The sequence below is a fragment of the Bos taurus genome, unplaced genomic scaffold (assembly GCF_002263795.3).
Source record: "Bos taurus isolate L1 Dominette 01449 registration number 42190680 breed Hereford unplaced genomic scaffold, ARS-UCD2.0 Leftover_ScbfJmS_264, whole genome shotgun sequence".
Classification (NCBI taxonomy): domain Eukaryota; kingdom Metazoa; phylum Chordata; class Mammalia; order Artiodactyla; family Bovidae; genus Bos; species Bos taurus.
In genome coordinates, this window is record NW_020191578.1 from 468,453 (window position 1) to 484,626 (window position 16,174).

At 39.4% G+C, this 16,174-nt stretch overlaps 1 protein-coding gene across 1 annotated transcript in view; it reads right to left on the minus strand.

Moving 5' to 3' along the window:
- The window catches only part of LOC100848700 (ATP-binding cassette sub-family C member 4), a 164,021-nt gene that overhangs the window by 12,210 nt on the left and 135,637 nt on the right, over positions 1–16,174 (minus strand). Inside the window, exons 27-29 of the mRNA XM_024989169.2 lie at positions 14,827–14,916; positions 11,364–11,536; positions 10,853–10,958 (exon numbers count right to left, since the gene is read on the minus strand). Coding sequence (XP_024844937.1) covers positions 10,853–10,958; positions 11,364–11,536; positions 14,827–14,916 — 369 coding nt within the window. The remainder of the gene's footprint in view (positions 1–10,852; positions 10,959–11,363; positions 11,537–14,826; positions 14,917–16,174) is intronic.

The window sequence follows — 16,174 nt, forward strand, 5'->3', positions numbered from 1 at the left end:
TTTTTACTATGTTGTCTAGGTTGGTCATAACTTTCCTTCCAAGGAGTAAGCATCTTTTAATTTCATGGCTGCAATCACCATCCGCAGTGATTTTGGAGCTCAGAAAAATAAAGACTGACACTGTTTCCCCATCTATTTGCCATGAAGTGATGGGACCGGATTCCATGATCTCAGTTTTCTGGATGTTGAGCTTTAAGTCAACTTTTTCACTCTCCTCTTTCACTTTCATCAAGAGGCTCTTTAGTTCTTCTTCACTTTCTGCCATAAGGGTGGTGTCATCTGCATATCTGAGGTTATTGATATTTCTCCCGGCAATCTTGATTCCAGCTTCTGCTTCTTCCAGCCCAGAGTTTCTCATGATGTACTCTGCATATAAGCTAAATAAGCATGTTGACAATATACAGCCTTGACATACTCCTTTTCCTATTTGGAACCAGCCTGTTGTTCCATGTCCAATCTAACTCTTGCTTCCTGACCTGCATATAGGTTTCTCAAGAGGCAGGTCAGGTGGTCTGGTATGCCCATCTCTATCAGAATTTCCCACAGTCTCTTGTGATCCACACAGTCAAAGGCCTTGGTATAGTCAATAAGGCAGAAATAGATGTTTTTCTGGAACTCTCTTGCTTTTTTGATGATCCAGCAGATGTTGGCAATTTGATCTCTGGTTCCTATACCTTTTGTAAAACCAACTTGAACATCTGGAAGTTCACAGTTCACGTATTGCTGAAGCCTGGCTTGGAGAATTTTAAGAATTACTTTACTAGCGTGTGAGATGAGTGCAATTGTGTGGTAGTTTGAGCATTCTTTGCATTGCCTTTCTTTGGGATTGGAATGAAAACTGATTTTTTCCAGTCCTGTGCCACTGCTGAGTTTTCCAAATTTGCTGGCATATTGACTGCAGCACTTTCACAGCATCATCTTTCAGGATTTGAAATAGCTCAACTTGAATTCCATCACCTCCACTAGCTTTGTTTGTAGTGATGCTTCCTAAGGCCCACTTGACTTCACATTCCAGAATGTCTGGCTCTAGGTAAGAGATCACACCATTGTGATTATCTGGGTTGTGAAGATCTGTTTTGTACAGTTCTTCTGTGTATTCTTGCTATCTCTTCTTAATATCTTCTGCTTCTGTTAGGTCCATACCATGTCTGTCCTTTATTGAGCCCATCTTTGCATGAAATATTCCCATGGTATCTCTAATTTACTCAAAGAGATCTCTAGTCTTTCCCATTCTATTGCTTTCCTCTATTTTTTTGCATTGATCACTAAGGAAGGCTTTCATATCTCTCCTTGCTCTTCTTTGGAACTCTGCATTCATATAGGTATATCTTTCCTTTTCTCCTTTGCTTTTCACTTCTCTTCTTTTCACAGATATTTGTAAGGCTTCCTCAGACAGCCATTTTGCTTTTTTGCATTTCTTTTTCTTGGGGATGGTCTTGATTCCTGTCTCCTATACAATCAGTCCTGTGGCCACTGCTGAGTATAACACAGGTAACTATATCCAATATCCTGTAATTATCTATAATGGAAAATATTCTGAAAAAATATATACATATTTTGGTGAATCATTTTGCTATACATCTGAAACTAACAAAATATTGTAAATCAACTATATTTCATGCTTACACGGAGAAGGCAATGGCACCCCACTCCAGTACTCTTGCCTGGAAAATCCCATGGATGGAGGAGCCTGGTAGGCGGCAGTCCATGGGGTCGCTAAGAGTCGGACACGACTGAGTGACTTTGCTTTCACTTTTCACTTTCATGCATCGGAGAAGGAAATGGCAACCCACTCCAGTGTTCTTGCCTGGAGAATCCCAGGGACGGGGGAGCCTGGTGGCTGCCGTCTATGGGGTCACACAGAGTCGGACGTGACTGAAGTGACTTAGCATAGCATAGCATAGCATAGCATAGCATCATGCTTACAAACAGGAGTAACACACAGCCAAAACACATTTGAGGAACACTTAAGTAAATTTTCATTAATTTCTGAATTGATTCTGCAAACATTTATTGCAAATTTAAGTGCAATGATGGCACTTTGCTAGATGCTGTGGAAGATGAAATCACATATAAGCCACAGACCCTGCCCCTAGGGAGCCTGTACTGAGAGGAGAGAGAGAGAAGAAAATTTCAAGTGTCTATCATGCAGGGAAAAAAGCACAAGAAGGGTTTAGTAACAGAAGACATGACTTCTGGTCAGAGGTTCTGAGGATGAGCTTCAAGGAGGAGAGAGGGCAATAAACTAGACCTTGAAGAAAGGACAGGAAAGAGCATTCAGTAACAGGGGTAGGTGGAGAGGGGTCTTTCCAGACACATGGACTATCATGGGCCAAGTGTACTGGAGATGAGCCTGGCAGCTCCTTAAGGACAGAGTTATGTAGTTTTCCTTGTTTGCTGTTACATCTCAGGGCCCTGGCATTGTACAAGATGAGTTACGGGCACACAGTACATGCCGGTTGAAAGTTCAATACAAATGAAACAAAATTCAGTGTGTGACTGGGTGAGCGGCCAATGGTGTGATCTGTGAAGACTACAGGGTGAAATCAAGGGGAGGATGAGTCCAGCTGGCATGGGAACAGGTAAGGCAGGGGATACAGGGATTACAGGATGAGGGATGTGGACCTGGAGGACCACATGCCTCAGGTTGATGGCTGTGGACAAGACGGAGAGTGCGAGGGGAAATGAGGGAGGGACAAACCAGGGCTCAGGATGGAGGCTTCAAACTCATTTATGTCAAATACTGGAAAAGATAGAGAAGAAAATAGAGAGAGAGGAGGGGGAGTTGGGAGGAATAGGAGTGCAGTGCAGCCACAGATATTCCAGGGAGCTGTCCTACACATAAAGATTAAATGGAGCCACTGCAAGATATCCAATTAGTTTTCATTGGCAGGATGCCATCACTGATAATGGAGTGGCTGCAGGGAGAGGTGGAGGCAGGAGAGGCTGGAAGAAAAGCCTAGTAAGAAAAGATGCCAGGAACAGTTTTCACTACGGTGACAAACATTAAAGGGAGATCCCATTAGGGACAAATAGAGTGGGGAGGTGAAGATCTGAGTATTAGACCTCTGATTTTGGCTGCTAGGTGACACAGGGACAGTTGTTCAGCCTTGGAAGTTGGGTCCCTCATAAAATGGGTTCTTGTGATTTTCTCAGTGACTGGACACTCAAAATTTTTTCTTAGGTCCTGAAATAATAAATCATTCTTCTTACCCATGGAATGATGAATGCTGGGTCATGGTCACTTCCATAATTGCTCTCCCAAATCTGCTGCTTTTGCATGTAAGCACCCCCTTCATATGCACGTAAGCACCTCCTTCATAAGGTATTTCTTCTCCCTAATTGTGCTCTCTACTTCCATATTAGTTATTTTTCCTCTAAAAACTTGAATGCAAGCTCTTGGCGTGTTTTTGAAGGAGATTTCTCTTCTGAAATGTTCTAACTGTATCCATGTAGATGCTTATGAAAGAAAAATTCCACGAAGGTAAAAAACAGAATTTAAGTAAAGCTCTAGTTAGGTTTGGGCTGTTTTTTTTGTTTGTTTGTTTGTTTTTCAGGTGGGTATATTACAACAGTTTCTGGGTTTGATTTCTCTGGCAAAAATACTTAGCAGAGATTTGAGCAGAGGAAAAGAGGTAAAGAATATGCATAAGATTGTTTACAAATAGAAGAGGTGGAATTTGAGATTCCTGGTCCTGGTTTTGGTCCTTCATCATTCATTTCCAAAGAATAATGGCAGACAGTGAAAATGTTGAACACAGACAGGTCACTGTTACAGCAAGTGCAGATTTTCATCTGCCTCCTTTGCTCTTGCTTCTAGGGAGAATGCAGGTGATATGAAGACTGGAGTGTGCAGAAGGGAGGGTAGAACTATGCTCTTGGCTGAAGAGAAAACAGGTCCCAAGCACCCAGTGAATCCTAAGAACTACAGGAAGAACCCATCTTTTAACACAGAGACAGAGGTGAGTATTAGGAGAAAGAGGATTTCTAATTTATCTGTCTTTTCCCACTGTTTTGGAGGGAGTAAGAAAGATTTAAATTAGCTGTCCTTATGACTCCATTATGTTTAATAAAATTAAAATTGAGAGACCATCTTTATAAAATAGAATTCTGAAATATTAATGGTACTTAATGAACCAAAGTTGAGTAAATCCCTTTGAAGGGTCAACACAAAAACACAGCTATTAACCAAGTCAGTTGTTTCCCAACAAGTCTTTTGCTTAATTTATTTAGAGTAAACAAAACTATTTCAAACAGCCGAGATAAGAAAAGGAGTGAAAAGCAAAGGAGAAAAGGAAAGATATAAACATCTGAATGCAGAGTTCCAAAGAATAGCAGGGAGTGATAAGAAAGCCTTCCTTGGTGATCAATACAAAGAAGAAATAGAGGAAAACAATAGAATGGGAAAGACTAGAGATCTCTTCAAGAAAATTAGAGATACCAAGGGAAGATTTCATGCAGAGATGGGCACAATAAAGGGCAAAAATGGTATGGACCTAAAAGAAGCAGAAGATATTAAGACCAGGTGGCAAGAATACACAGAAGAAGTGTATCAAAAAAGATCTTAATGACCCAGATAACCATGATGGTGTGATCACTCACCTAGAACCAGACGTCCTGGAATGAAAAGACAAGTGGACCTTAAGATGCATCACTATGAACAAAGGTAGTGGAGGTGATGGAATTCCAGCTGAGCTATTTCAAATCCTAAAAGATGATACTGTGAAAGTGCTGCATTCAATATGCCAGCAAATTTGGAAAACTCAGCAGTGGCCACAGGACTGGAAAAGGTCAGTTTTCATTCCAATGGCAAAGAATGTTCAAACTGCCACACAATGCACACATTTCACATGTTAGCAAAGTAACATTCAAAATCCTTCAAACTAGGCTTCAATAGGATGTGAACCAAGAACTTGCAGATTTGGAAGCTGGATTTAGAAAAAGAGGAACAAGAGATCAAACTGCCAACATCTGTTGGATCATAGAAAAAGCAAGAGAATTTCAGAAAAATACCACCTTCTGCTTCATTGACTACCCTAAAGCCTTTGACTCTATGGATCACAACTGTGGAAAGTTTTTCAAGAGATGGGAATACCAGACCACCTTAGCTGCCTCCTGAGAAACGTGTATGCAGGAAAAGAAGCAATAGTTAGAACTGGATATGAAACAACAGACTGGTTCCAAGTTGGGAAAGGAGTACCGCAAGGCTGTATATTGTCACCTTGCTTATTTAACTTCTATACCAAGTACATCATGTGAAATGCCAGGCTGGATGAAGTACAAGCTGGAATCAAGATTGCTGGGAGAAATACTAAACACTTTAGATATTCAGATAACACCAGCTTTATGGCAGAAAGCAAAGAGGAACCAAAGAGCCTCTTGATGAAGGCAAAAGAGGAGAGTGAAAAAGATGGTTTAAAACTTAACATTCAAAAACTAGGATCATGGCATCCAGTCCCATCACTTCATGGCAAATAGATGGGGGAACAATGGAAACAGTGACAGATTTTACTTTCTTGGGCTCCAAAATCACCACAGAGAGTGACTGCAGCCTTAAAATTAAAAGACGCTTACTCTTTGGAAGAAAAGCTGCAACAAACATAGACAACATCTTAAAAAGCAGAGACATTACTTTGCTGACAAAGATCCGTATAGTCAAAGGTATGGTTTTTCCAGTAGTCATGAATGGATGTGAGAATTGGACTACATAGAAGGCTGAGTGCTGAAGAACTGATGCTTTTGAACTGCAGTGTTAGAGAAGACTCCTGAGAGTCCCTTGGATTGCAAGATCAAACCAGTCAATCCTAAAGGAAATCAACCCTGAATATTCATTGGAAGGACTGATGCTGAAGCTGAAGTTCCAATACTTTGGCCACTGATGTGAAGAACCAACTGATTAGAAATGACCCTGATGCTGGGAAAGACAGAGGGAAGGAGGAGCAGGGGACGACACAGGATGAGATGCTTGGATGACATCACTGACTCAATGGACATGAATTTGAACAAACTCTGGGAGATGGTGAAGGACAGGGAAGCCTAGTGTGTGGCAGTACATCAGGTCTCCAGGAGTCAGTCATGACTGAGCAACTGAGCAACAACAAAACAAAACCCTACCTTTCTGTTTTTGTGCAAATATATTCATCACTGAAACAAAATGAACTTGTTACAAGAAATGACAACCCACTCTAATATTCTTGCCTGTAGAATCCCCATGGTCAGACAAGCCTGGGAGGCTACAGTTCATAGGGTGGCACAAAAATCAGACACAACTTAGCAACTAAACAACAACAGCTTCAGCACCTATAACCACAGGACTTCATGGTGACAACCCTGTTGGTTATGCCTGTTATCAACATCTGTCACCTCCCCAGCCCCTCCCTCAGGCTGGCTGCCTGCCCTCTGGAGCGTCAGTTTTGTAGCAGGTTGACTCATCTCATGTCCACATTAAAGCTTTCAGAACAGACAGTCACCTGCTTTACAAATCCAATATCCCTTGGAGATATTCAGGGTTCAGTTCCGGAATACCAGAATATAGTGAATATCACAATACAGTCAGTTACACAAAATTTCTGGCTTCCCCAGGCTGTATAAAAGTTATATTTAGACTACACTGTAGCCTAGCAAGTGTGCAGCAGCATTATGCCTGAGAAAACAATGTACAGACCTTAATTTAAAAAATAATTTATTGCTAATGGGTGTACCTATGGGTGATTCTTGTTGATGTATGACAGAAAACAAAATTCTGAAAAGCAATTATCTTTCAATTAAAATTTAACTAAAATAATAATAATAATTTATTGCTGAAAAACACTATCATTGTAGACTTCAGCAAATAACACCGAAGATTGCTGATCAAGTACTCTTGAGAGTACTTGCCTGGAGAATCCCATGGACAGAGGAGCTTGGTAGGCTGCAGTCCATGTGGTCGCTAAGAGTCGGACCCGACTGAGCGACTTCACTTTCACTTTTCACTCTGATGCTTTGGCGAAGGAAATGGCAACCCACTCCAGTGTTCTTGCCTGGAGAATCCCAGGGACGGGGGAGCCTGGTGGGCTGCTGTCTATGGGGTCACACCAAGTCGGACATGACTGAGGCGACTTAGCAGACACAGACACGGAGTGAGCAAATGCTGTTGGAAAAATGGTACCTATAGACTTTCTCAACTTGCTGACAAACCTTTAATTTGTAAAAACAAAAAAAAAATGTACTATCTGAGAACTTCAATAAAACAAGGTATGCCTGTACCTCTAAAGCAAGCAATAAAGAAACTGATTCAAAAATCAAAGGTTTGAAAAGTAACTATTTGTTATTTGTGATGATTTGCTGAATTGAAAACCAACTGGTAATCAGAAGCTCTAGATCAAAATATAAGATCTACACCTGGGGTGATTGGAGCACAGAGGACAATTCCCAACTCTGAAGCTGGGGGATGCATGTCTCTTAGTCCTCTAAGGTCTAATCCTGCTGTTCCAACAAGAGGAGTCAGCAACCACAAACATTTCAGACCAAGATGTAAACAAGTGGCTGAGTTTACATCTCCTGGTGGGACCTCCCTGTGACATCACTGATGACCTCAATCAGGGACCTTTAAACTGAAGGTCTCCCAACATAGGAGTAGGAAGGGCAGCTCTGCACTGAAGGACAAGGTCATCATGGAAAACAATAATTTTGTTTTGTCAAAAAACAATGACATCCAGTCATTGCAAAGGTGATAGGCTCCAAAGAGAACCCTCACATGTCTCTTCTCTCTCCATCTTCCCCATTCACCCAGATGCTTGGTCTCCACACCCAGACACCAGCATCGATTCCTCTCTCCCCCTTCAGGTCCCACATTCAATTCATCACTTGGCTCCTCTTTCTTACCTCCCCCAAATCCAACCATCTCACCATTTCTACTGCGGACACCTTAGTCTCAGCCACCAACAGTCAAGAGAGGGCACAATTGTGAGAGAGAGGGAACACTGCATTTGGAGAATTGAAGACCATCAATGGTTTTAGCTGTAAAGGAAGGGGGGGGAGCAAAGTGGGACAGAACTAGAAAGGTGGAGAGGGTCCAGGCTGTAAATTGCTCTGTTAAAGCATGTTAAAGATTCGTACACTAATCAGTTGAGAAAAAATTGAGGTTACAGAAATTTACCAGAAGATAGGCTTCCCTGGTGACTCAGATGGTAAAGAATCTGCCTGCAATGTGGGAGACCCTGGTTCAGTCTCTGGGTTGGGAGGATCCTAGGGAGTAGGAAATGGCAACCCATTCAGTATTCTAGCCTAAAAAATCCCATGGACAGAGGAGCCGGGCAAGCTACGGTTCATGGGGTCGCAAAGAGTCAGACATGACTGAGAAAGTAACACACACGAGAAATTAAAGCATTAAATGAATTGAACATACTTTGATAACAACCACAAAGCTGATTGGTTCAGGGGATACAGACGTTCACATCTGTGAACCAGGTGCTGAGGGATAAGACTGAGGGATAACTAGCGGAGAGGCTTTCAAAACTCTGTCCTTCCTCACTGTTTCCCTAACCAATCACACATTTCAAGGTGACAATATTTCTAAGAATTAGATAATAAAAATAATCTGCTCCTATTAATACTGGAATACCAAAAATAAAGCTGCAGGGTACATTTAGGAACAAATAATTTATTTGAACAGACCCCTAACTGAGCTAGATCAAGCAAACTTTCTGCTGCTGCCTCTAAAGCCTGACAAAGGGCTTGAAACAGGTAAATTTTACAGCATTATTTACTTATTATGGAAGAAGGATGCTTTGGGGGACAGTCTTCAAAATATGCAGTGCTAAGAGATAAGAACAACAAAGCAACAAGAAAAAAGGAGAGATGAAAGGCTACTTTTCCAATTAGCATTCAAGAACACAAAATGAGGGTTTAAGACTACTAGGTGCTAAAAAAACATTTCTGGAATTTGAGCTACTCTACTGTAGTCTTGGAATTTAACCCAGTGCCTCATGAAAGTTTGCAGGTGGAGTTGGCTTCCTACTGAGTTGCTCTAGTCTAGACAACTGGCTACACTACTGGAGCCTAGAGTATTCCTGTGGTTGGGGATGCCCCACTCCTATCCTTGGACTCCTTGGAGCTCACTTCTCTGTATGTCCAGCTCGGTGAGTGAGGCTACAGGCAGTGCTTCAATCCTGACAGCCTGATATCTTATCTACTCAATGTCCCCACTGATGATCCATCTGACAATGCATGTGAAATCCGAGGCGGGGGTGTGGTGGTGATATTCCAGAAACCGTCTAAGAAATCAAGAGACAGTTCCGATATCATAAGACATAAGGAAGTTTGGATGTTACTGTTTATTACTGATTATTACCTATTTTGTGTGGACCATCAAAATACCTAAATATATCTTGCATTCTTTTGGACTGACTTCCCTTGTGGCTCAGACAGTAAAGAATCTGTCTGCAATGCAGAAGACCTGGGTTTAATACTTGAGTTGGGAAGATTCCCTGCAGAAAGGAATGGCTACCCACTCTAGTATTCTTCTTGGAGAATCCCATGGACAGAGGAGCCTGGCAGGCTACAGTCCATGGGGTCACAAAGAGTCAGACATGACTGAGTGACAAACACAGCCTTTTGGGATTATATGCAGCCAAAGGTTTTCCTCTGAGCCATGCTTTCTATATCATTTTATAAAGCCACACACTAACATTTACTGAAACTCAGCAAGCAGCAGAGGGAAACAACAAAAAAAGAAGATGAAAAGAGATAAGGAATAGAGGGAGGAAGGAAAAGAAAATAAGGAAGGAAATATTAAATTACTGAGAGGAAAGAGCCAATCAAATCTGGAGGGAAGATACTAGACAGATGTCCAGAGACCAAAGCTTGGAGCCTACTGCATGTGCAGTGCCTAGACCTACTGTATAAGAGACTTATTAGTTGTTTATCTAGTCTCTCGCCTTGATTTGCCTTCCTTTCTAAACTCTCACCTGTGATGCACAGGTTCAGTCTCTGCAAGTCAGATTTCATAGGCTCTCTGGCAAGCTGGCCTTTTTTAGGTTGTGCCAGTAAGCGGGCACTAGAGGGAGACTGAAAGTGGGACAGAGCTAATGTTCTATCTGACTTGGCTGTTCCTGCAGCGTCACCTCAGCAGGGGGACCTGACTCCAGCTCCAAGCTTCCATTAGCACATGGAGAAATAGCCCCATCATGCTTCCTCAGCACGTAAGACCAGCAACTGGTAAGTGACCTCTCCTTGGAGGCTTGAGCACCAACTGTAGGGGCTCTCTTCTGAGTTCTTAGGTCTGAATATCTGTCCTAGGACATGGTAGCTGCTTCCTAAAATCATTACCCCAGTGTTTCCTTTCATTTTTCTAACCTCCTATTCTTATGTAGCAAATTTCCTATATTAAATCCTTTCAGTTGAAATACTGTTTTTCTCACGAAGCCCTTTCTTCTCATGGACTCCCTTCTGACAGAAGGAGCTGAAAAATTCTGCAACCTTAGCCAACAACCTCCTGGCAATCTAAATGAGAGGTTAATTTTTTGATTAAGGGAATCAAAAAACACTGAAACAACTGTGACACAGTGAAAATGACTGTGTTCTAGCCTCTTGAAATATGAAGCTATAACTTGGGTTTGGAATATTTTCATGACTGGATGTCTTAAAAAATAACAATTCAAATATATTAATATTATATGAAAATATAAGGTTATTGGATATATTATTTAATAGCACATTTTGAAAGTAAAGTTAATTACTCGAGTTATTTTCAGGTATGAAAAGAGAAACCAAGAGAAGATTAAATTACTGGAGGTTTCTATCAAGTTTTACAAGGAAGGATCAGTGCAAAATTGAATATAAGTGAAAACAACTGAAATGGTGTGGGTCTTACCAGTATCTGTTCACAGTCAATAACGGTGCTCAACCTGTGTGTGATGGTTAGCACAGTGCAGTCAGCAAATTTCTCATGGATTTTTTTTTGTATTAACTCACCAGTTCTGGAATCAGAGAAGTTGATATACTTCAGTGAAGACAGGAAAGGCAGACAAGAGTTAAAAATTAAAAATCAATGCTTTAACATATAATCTTGTTCCTAAAAAACTAAGTATAAAAAGTCTATTTAGAAATTTACTATTTTTCATAAAGTGATGGAAAATAGTCTTCCCTTGAAATTGCTTGAAACTATCAGAAGCTGAAATCCAGCTTCCTTAGGATGCCTCATAACAATATTAACAGCATATAATTGTCTTGCTTTCTTCCTTTGTTTTCCTTTGTGATTAACATTATTAAAAGATATCTGTGGGTCAAAGAGAGCATAGAAACACTTTTCAGCATCACTAAATGTTTTCCATTTACTACATTTACAATTTGGATTCCAGGTTTCATGGACCCCAGCTACATACCTTGGATCCACATTGGATGTGGCTTTGTCAAGAATCAATATCTGATTTTTCCTGAGAATAGCCCTAGCAAGGCACACTAGTTGTCTCTGTCCAACACTCAGATTCAATCCTGATTCTGCTAATTCGGTATTCATTTCACTAGGCAGAGCTTTGATGGCTTCTTTAAGTTGTACCTGTGGATACAGAAAGAACAAAATTTCGAAAACAAATGACTGCTGAAGTAGAAAAGCCTCTTAGAATGTTAGAGCTTTGAAGTCCTCATGACTTCTTATGTATCTTACATATACAGCCCTGTGATGGGAAAAGCTGTTTCCAGTTAGTGTTCACTGAGAAAGATGGTTGGTAGAGTCAAGTCAGGACAGAAAGATCTCAGTGTCCCCCCATCCCTGCCACATGCCATCCACCAACAACCCCCAACTAGGAATTAGTTCAGAAAGTCTCAAAAATTGAAGCTATTTCTCCCAATGTGGTTTAAACAGAAAATCTAAAAGGATCTTTATGGTTTAATCAACTTTACCAAAGTACATTTTGCATAAGAGGTGGTACATTAAAAGGAATTAAAAAGAAAAATTAGAGAAAGTATGGTTCTCTAAAGATATAATCTTATTAACAATTTACAACTTTTTAACGTTTAAAATAATACAAATTTAAACAATGGAAAACTCCATCTTATACATTAGTAATCCTGGGACATTTCCCAAGCTTAGTCTATAAATAGTGGACCAGTCAAGTGCATTTTCTTCAATATCATAAATGTCTTCCAGTGAATGAAAACTCACAAAAACAAGATAAAATATTACATTTTATCTCCCCCACAATATGGATATATGTGATGTTTATACTAATCTATCTTCATAAAATAATACTCATAAGATTAAAAAAACAAATCTTTAACCACCAAATATAATCTGAAAGAACACTTGGTGGTAGGGGTCAGTTCAATGAATATTCATTTTGGAGAAATATTATGGAGCAAGAAGCCAATTCAGGCTGTATTTAAAGTGAAAGAACAAAGAAGAAATACACTTCTAATTAAGAAACCAACAGATCGATGGCCAATAAGTTATGTGACACAGTACAAAGTCAGATAACAAAACACCAAGGGTGAATGAGTAGCATTTTTGTGATATCCTAAATGCTGGAGCACTTCCACGAATGTGCTCCTGAACTGTGCTCCTGATGGAATCCGATCCCTAGAAAGCAGAATTCTGAGTCAGGATTAAATACGGTATTGGTATTTAGTGACAGCATACAAGGTGTACAAACTCTAAAGGGTAAAATTTGAATTGTGGTGCAAGTGGTTGGTCTTTGTTAAGACTGACATTCTAACTTCAAAGAAATAATCTCACACTTACTCCTGAGTTGGATGACATCACAAAACTAATCTGGTTTTTTTTCTTTTCCTTCAGGTTGTCCATATCTGCTTCATGACAAATAAGAGTTGTAAGGGGTAGTGTTTTTCATAAAATACTGTTTTCTGAGACACTGCATTTATTTATGAATCAGGAATAGTTATGAGATAATATGAATATCAAAGCTCTCTGTAGTATAATCATAAAATCAAGGTATAAAGTATTAGAATGGAAGAAAAGGGCAACAGATGCAGTAGACAATAATAACTAGAAGTTACAACTGGAGAATCTGAACACATTAGACGATAGTGTAATATTACTGTTTTATTTCTTATTTGAGATAATTGTGTTAGATTATGCAAGAGAATGTCCTTGAAAACGATAGAGATTGTGTCTCTTGATGACTGTGATAGACCCAGAATCTGCAACGATGCTTAAGAAGCTCTCAGAGATATTTGTTAGCAGTGTGAAGGCAGAAGTGAATCTCATCATATGACATATCTGTTCCTATAAATTAGAAAGTAAATCCATATAGACAGTTTACATATAACACTATTATTACGTGTAAAAGGATTATATTCTAATAACAATTTAACTGGCTTTAGAATATCACATCACACTATAAACTGTGGAAAGCATATAAAAAGTTATAATTTAAGGAAAGTGGAGCAAATAATACTATTCAAAACTGTACATCTCAATATGAAATACTTCAGATCATTTTTGAGGTTGGGAAAATAATGAAATAGAGCAAAATTGAAAAACAATAAACTGAACTTATAAGGTACCCTATTTCTGTTATCATAAACATTTTTAAAGTAACCTGCTGTGTAGTGTATCTAATAGGTGCCAACACTTCTCACAGGAGGTTAACACAGGTGTCAGATGGTTCCCACATTTCATGGAACCTTCTTACTTCTCAAAAAGAAAGACTGTTGTGGGCTGGAAGAAGACAAGGAAATGCAATCAACAGATGGGGAAGAGCTTTTACTAGAGCAGGGCCAGCAATAAAGGAAGTTCACATAATACAAGGAAGGCCCAGGGAAATGGACATGTAACCTGTTGCCACCACAAGGACTGAACCATGTGGTTCCTGATGCATAGGCTGCTGACGCCCAGGTTTCTGGATCTTGGGTTCCTGTGTGATGAGACACACTTGTGTCCTAACAGAGATACTATTGATGCTAGATTTGTGTAACACAAAATTTTTTTAAAGAAATAAGGCATACTTCTCTGAAATGAAGAAATAAACCAAACATTTAGTACCTATTTATCAAGTGCTACGTTTTAAAAGCAAAAGACAGAGCTAGGTTCCATGAGAGATTAGAAGTCTGTGTATGGTTTAGAAATCTAAAGTTTCTGCCATCAGTAGAATCAATTTGCAAAACTAGGGCTAATACACAAAATAATTAGTATTAAAATATACAAACCAACAGCAACTTAATAGTCAAAATTTTTTCATGCAAGGGTAGGGAAATTCAGTGAAGTAGGGCAAGGGGAAACACAGCACAAATAACAGAAACTCCTCTAGAAATTAACGTATCTATATAAAACTGAGCCAAAACACCAGGGTTCTGTTACCTGCATTCATGCTGCAGCATTAAAATGATATAATCGCCAATAAGTAATCATCACATTCCAACTAAATAATTTACTTTTATAAACACTTCCTTATGAAACTTCATCGCATTGTATTGGAATGATCTTGTTTATCTTTCAGTTAATAATGCAAAACTAGTGTCTCCACTTAGATAGCCCCTAAGGCCAGAGGAATAAAATGAACATTGGAGGGTAATTAGGGTAATTAATTTACTAGGTCACTCATAGAATGTGATCCCACAGTTTTAATGTCTAGTGTAATAAGCTCTGTTAAGGACAAAATAATGTATCTAGTTGCTTGGGATTCTATAGAAAAAGCTAAAATGAAAACATGAGGAATTATATTATTGGTTTTCATTATCAATATACACATTTTAAGTGTACCCATCTCATCACTGTTCTCCTGGAAAGTAAACAGTTAAAATGATAAGCTTCCCTTAATTACTTGCAATGCTATGAATGTACACACACAGATACTGATGCTAACAAGTTAATAACATTACATAAATTACCTCTTCTAAGACATTCCACAGTTCCTCCTCCAAATACTCATTAAAGGGATCCAAGTTTTTCCTCAGTGTTCCAATGAATAAAACAGGTTCCTAAATACCACGAAATAGTGAACATTACTACCTTAGTCTCTTTTCTTTTTTTTTTTTTGTTGTCTCTTTTCATTTTAAACCAATGCTTATAGAAAAGAATGAAAATACAAAATATCAAAATTCACTGCAATTATTAATATTAAAGTTACAAATGTATGTTTACAAAACAGTATCTCTAAAATAATTTTCCATTGTACAAAGTGTGCTATAAAAAATCCTCTAGACTGTTAAACACTAAAAGAAGAAAGTGTTTAAGAAGTATTTTCATCTTAAGAAAAAATAAATTAAGAAAAGAAAGGAAAATTTTATTTTTTAAAAAAATTTGCCATTCTGGTAATAAATATCTGGTTAAACACACACACACAAACTGACATTATAATCACATGAGAAAGTTTACATCAAGATCTACATAAATTAACTGTCAATCCTGGTGTGACTGGGAAACATCAACTGCATGATTAGTTGAGGCTTATGCTTCAAAGCAAAACCATTCAGTATTTATACTTTGGCAATGAAGAATAAACTAGGTTACTTTCTCCATTGGTCAGACTGTATTCTAGGATCTGGAAATCTCTCCCCAGGTGTGAATGGAACATCCCCACACGTTCAAAGAGAACGTCAGCTCCTGGGGCCTTGAGGCACCTCTGTCCGTGGAGAAATCACCTCTGATTCTGCATCAGCTGGTCCCCACGTTCTCTCACCTGTGCGTCAGGATGACCTGCCTCACAGAACCTTGTTACTAACTGCAAGGCCAGGAGGACCTGAAACCCACTGTGATGTGAGCCATAATAAAATTATTTAAATAGCTTTTCCTATTCATCTACCTATTCATCATCAAGAGGAGCCACAAGTAAATTACACTGGAATCATATACCTCCTGAGTTTCAGGACAGAATATGTACATAAGCTCATGTAGACAACTTACATTTTCTTCTGGAAGGCTCTAGTAAGCCAGGTCATAAGAATATGGGCAGCAGAGAAGAGCCCAACTGGCTCCTTTCAGTGAAGGGGGCAGAACAAGGGGAGGCACACATGTGGGAACAAGAGGAGACCTGACTCTTCCACAGTGCCTGGAACTGCTCGGAATCACCAGCCTCAAAATCCTGCCTGGTCTTGGGGCTGGAGTTTCCTTCTAACTTCATGAAAGTCTGAGAAGATGAAGAAGACAAATATTTCTCTTCCCTAGTCATGATGAAGAATGATACTTTAGAGAGCCTCCCATACCTTCTCTCCCTATTGTCTCAGTTTTAAGTCTAGT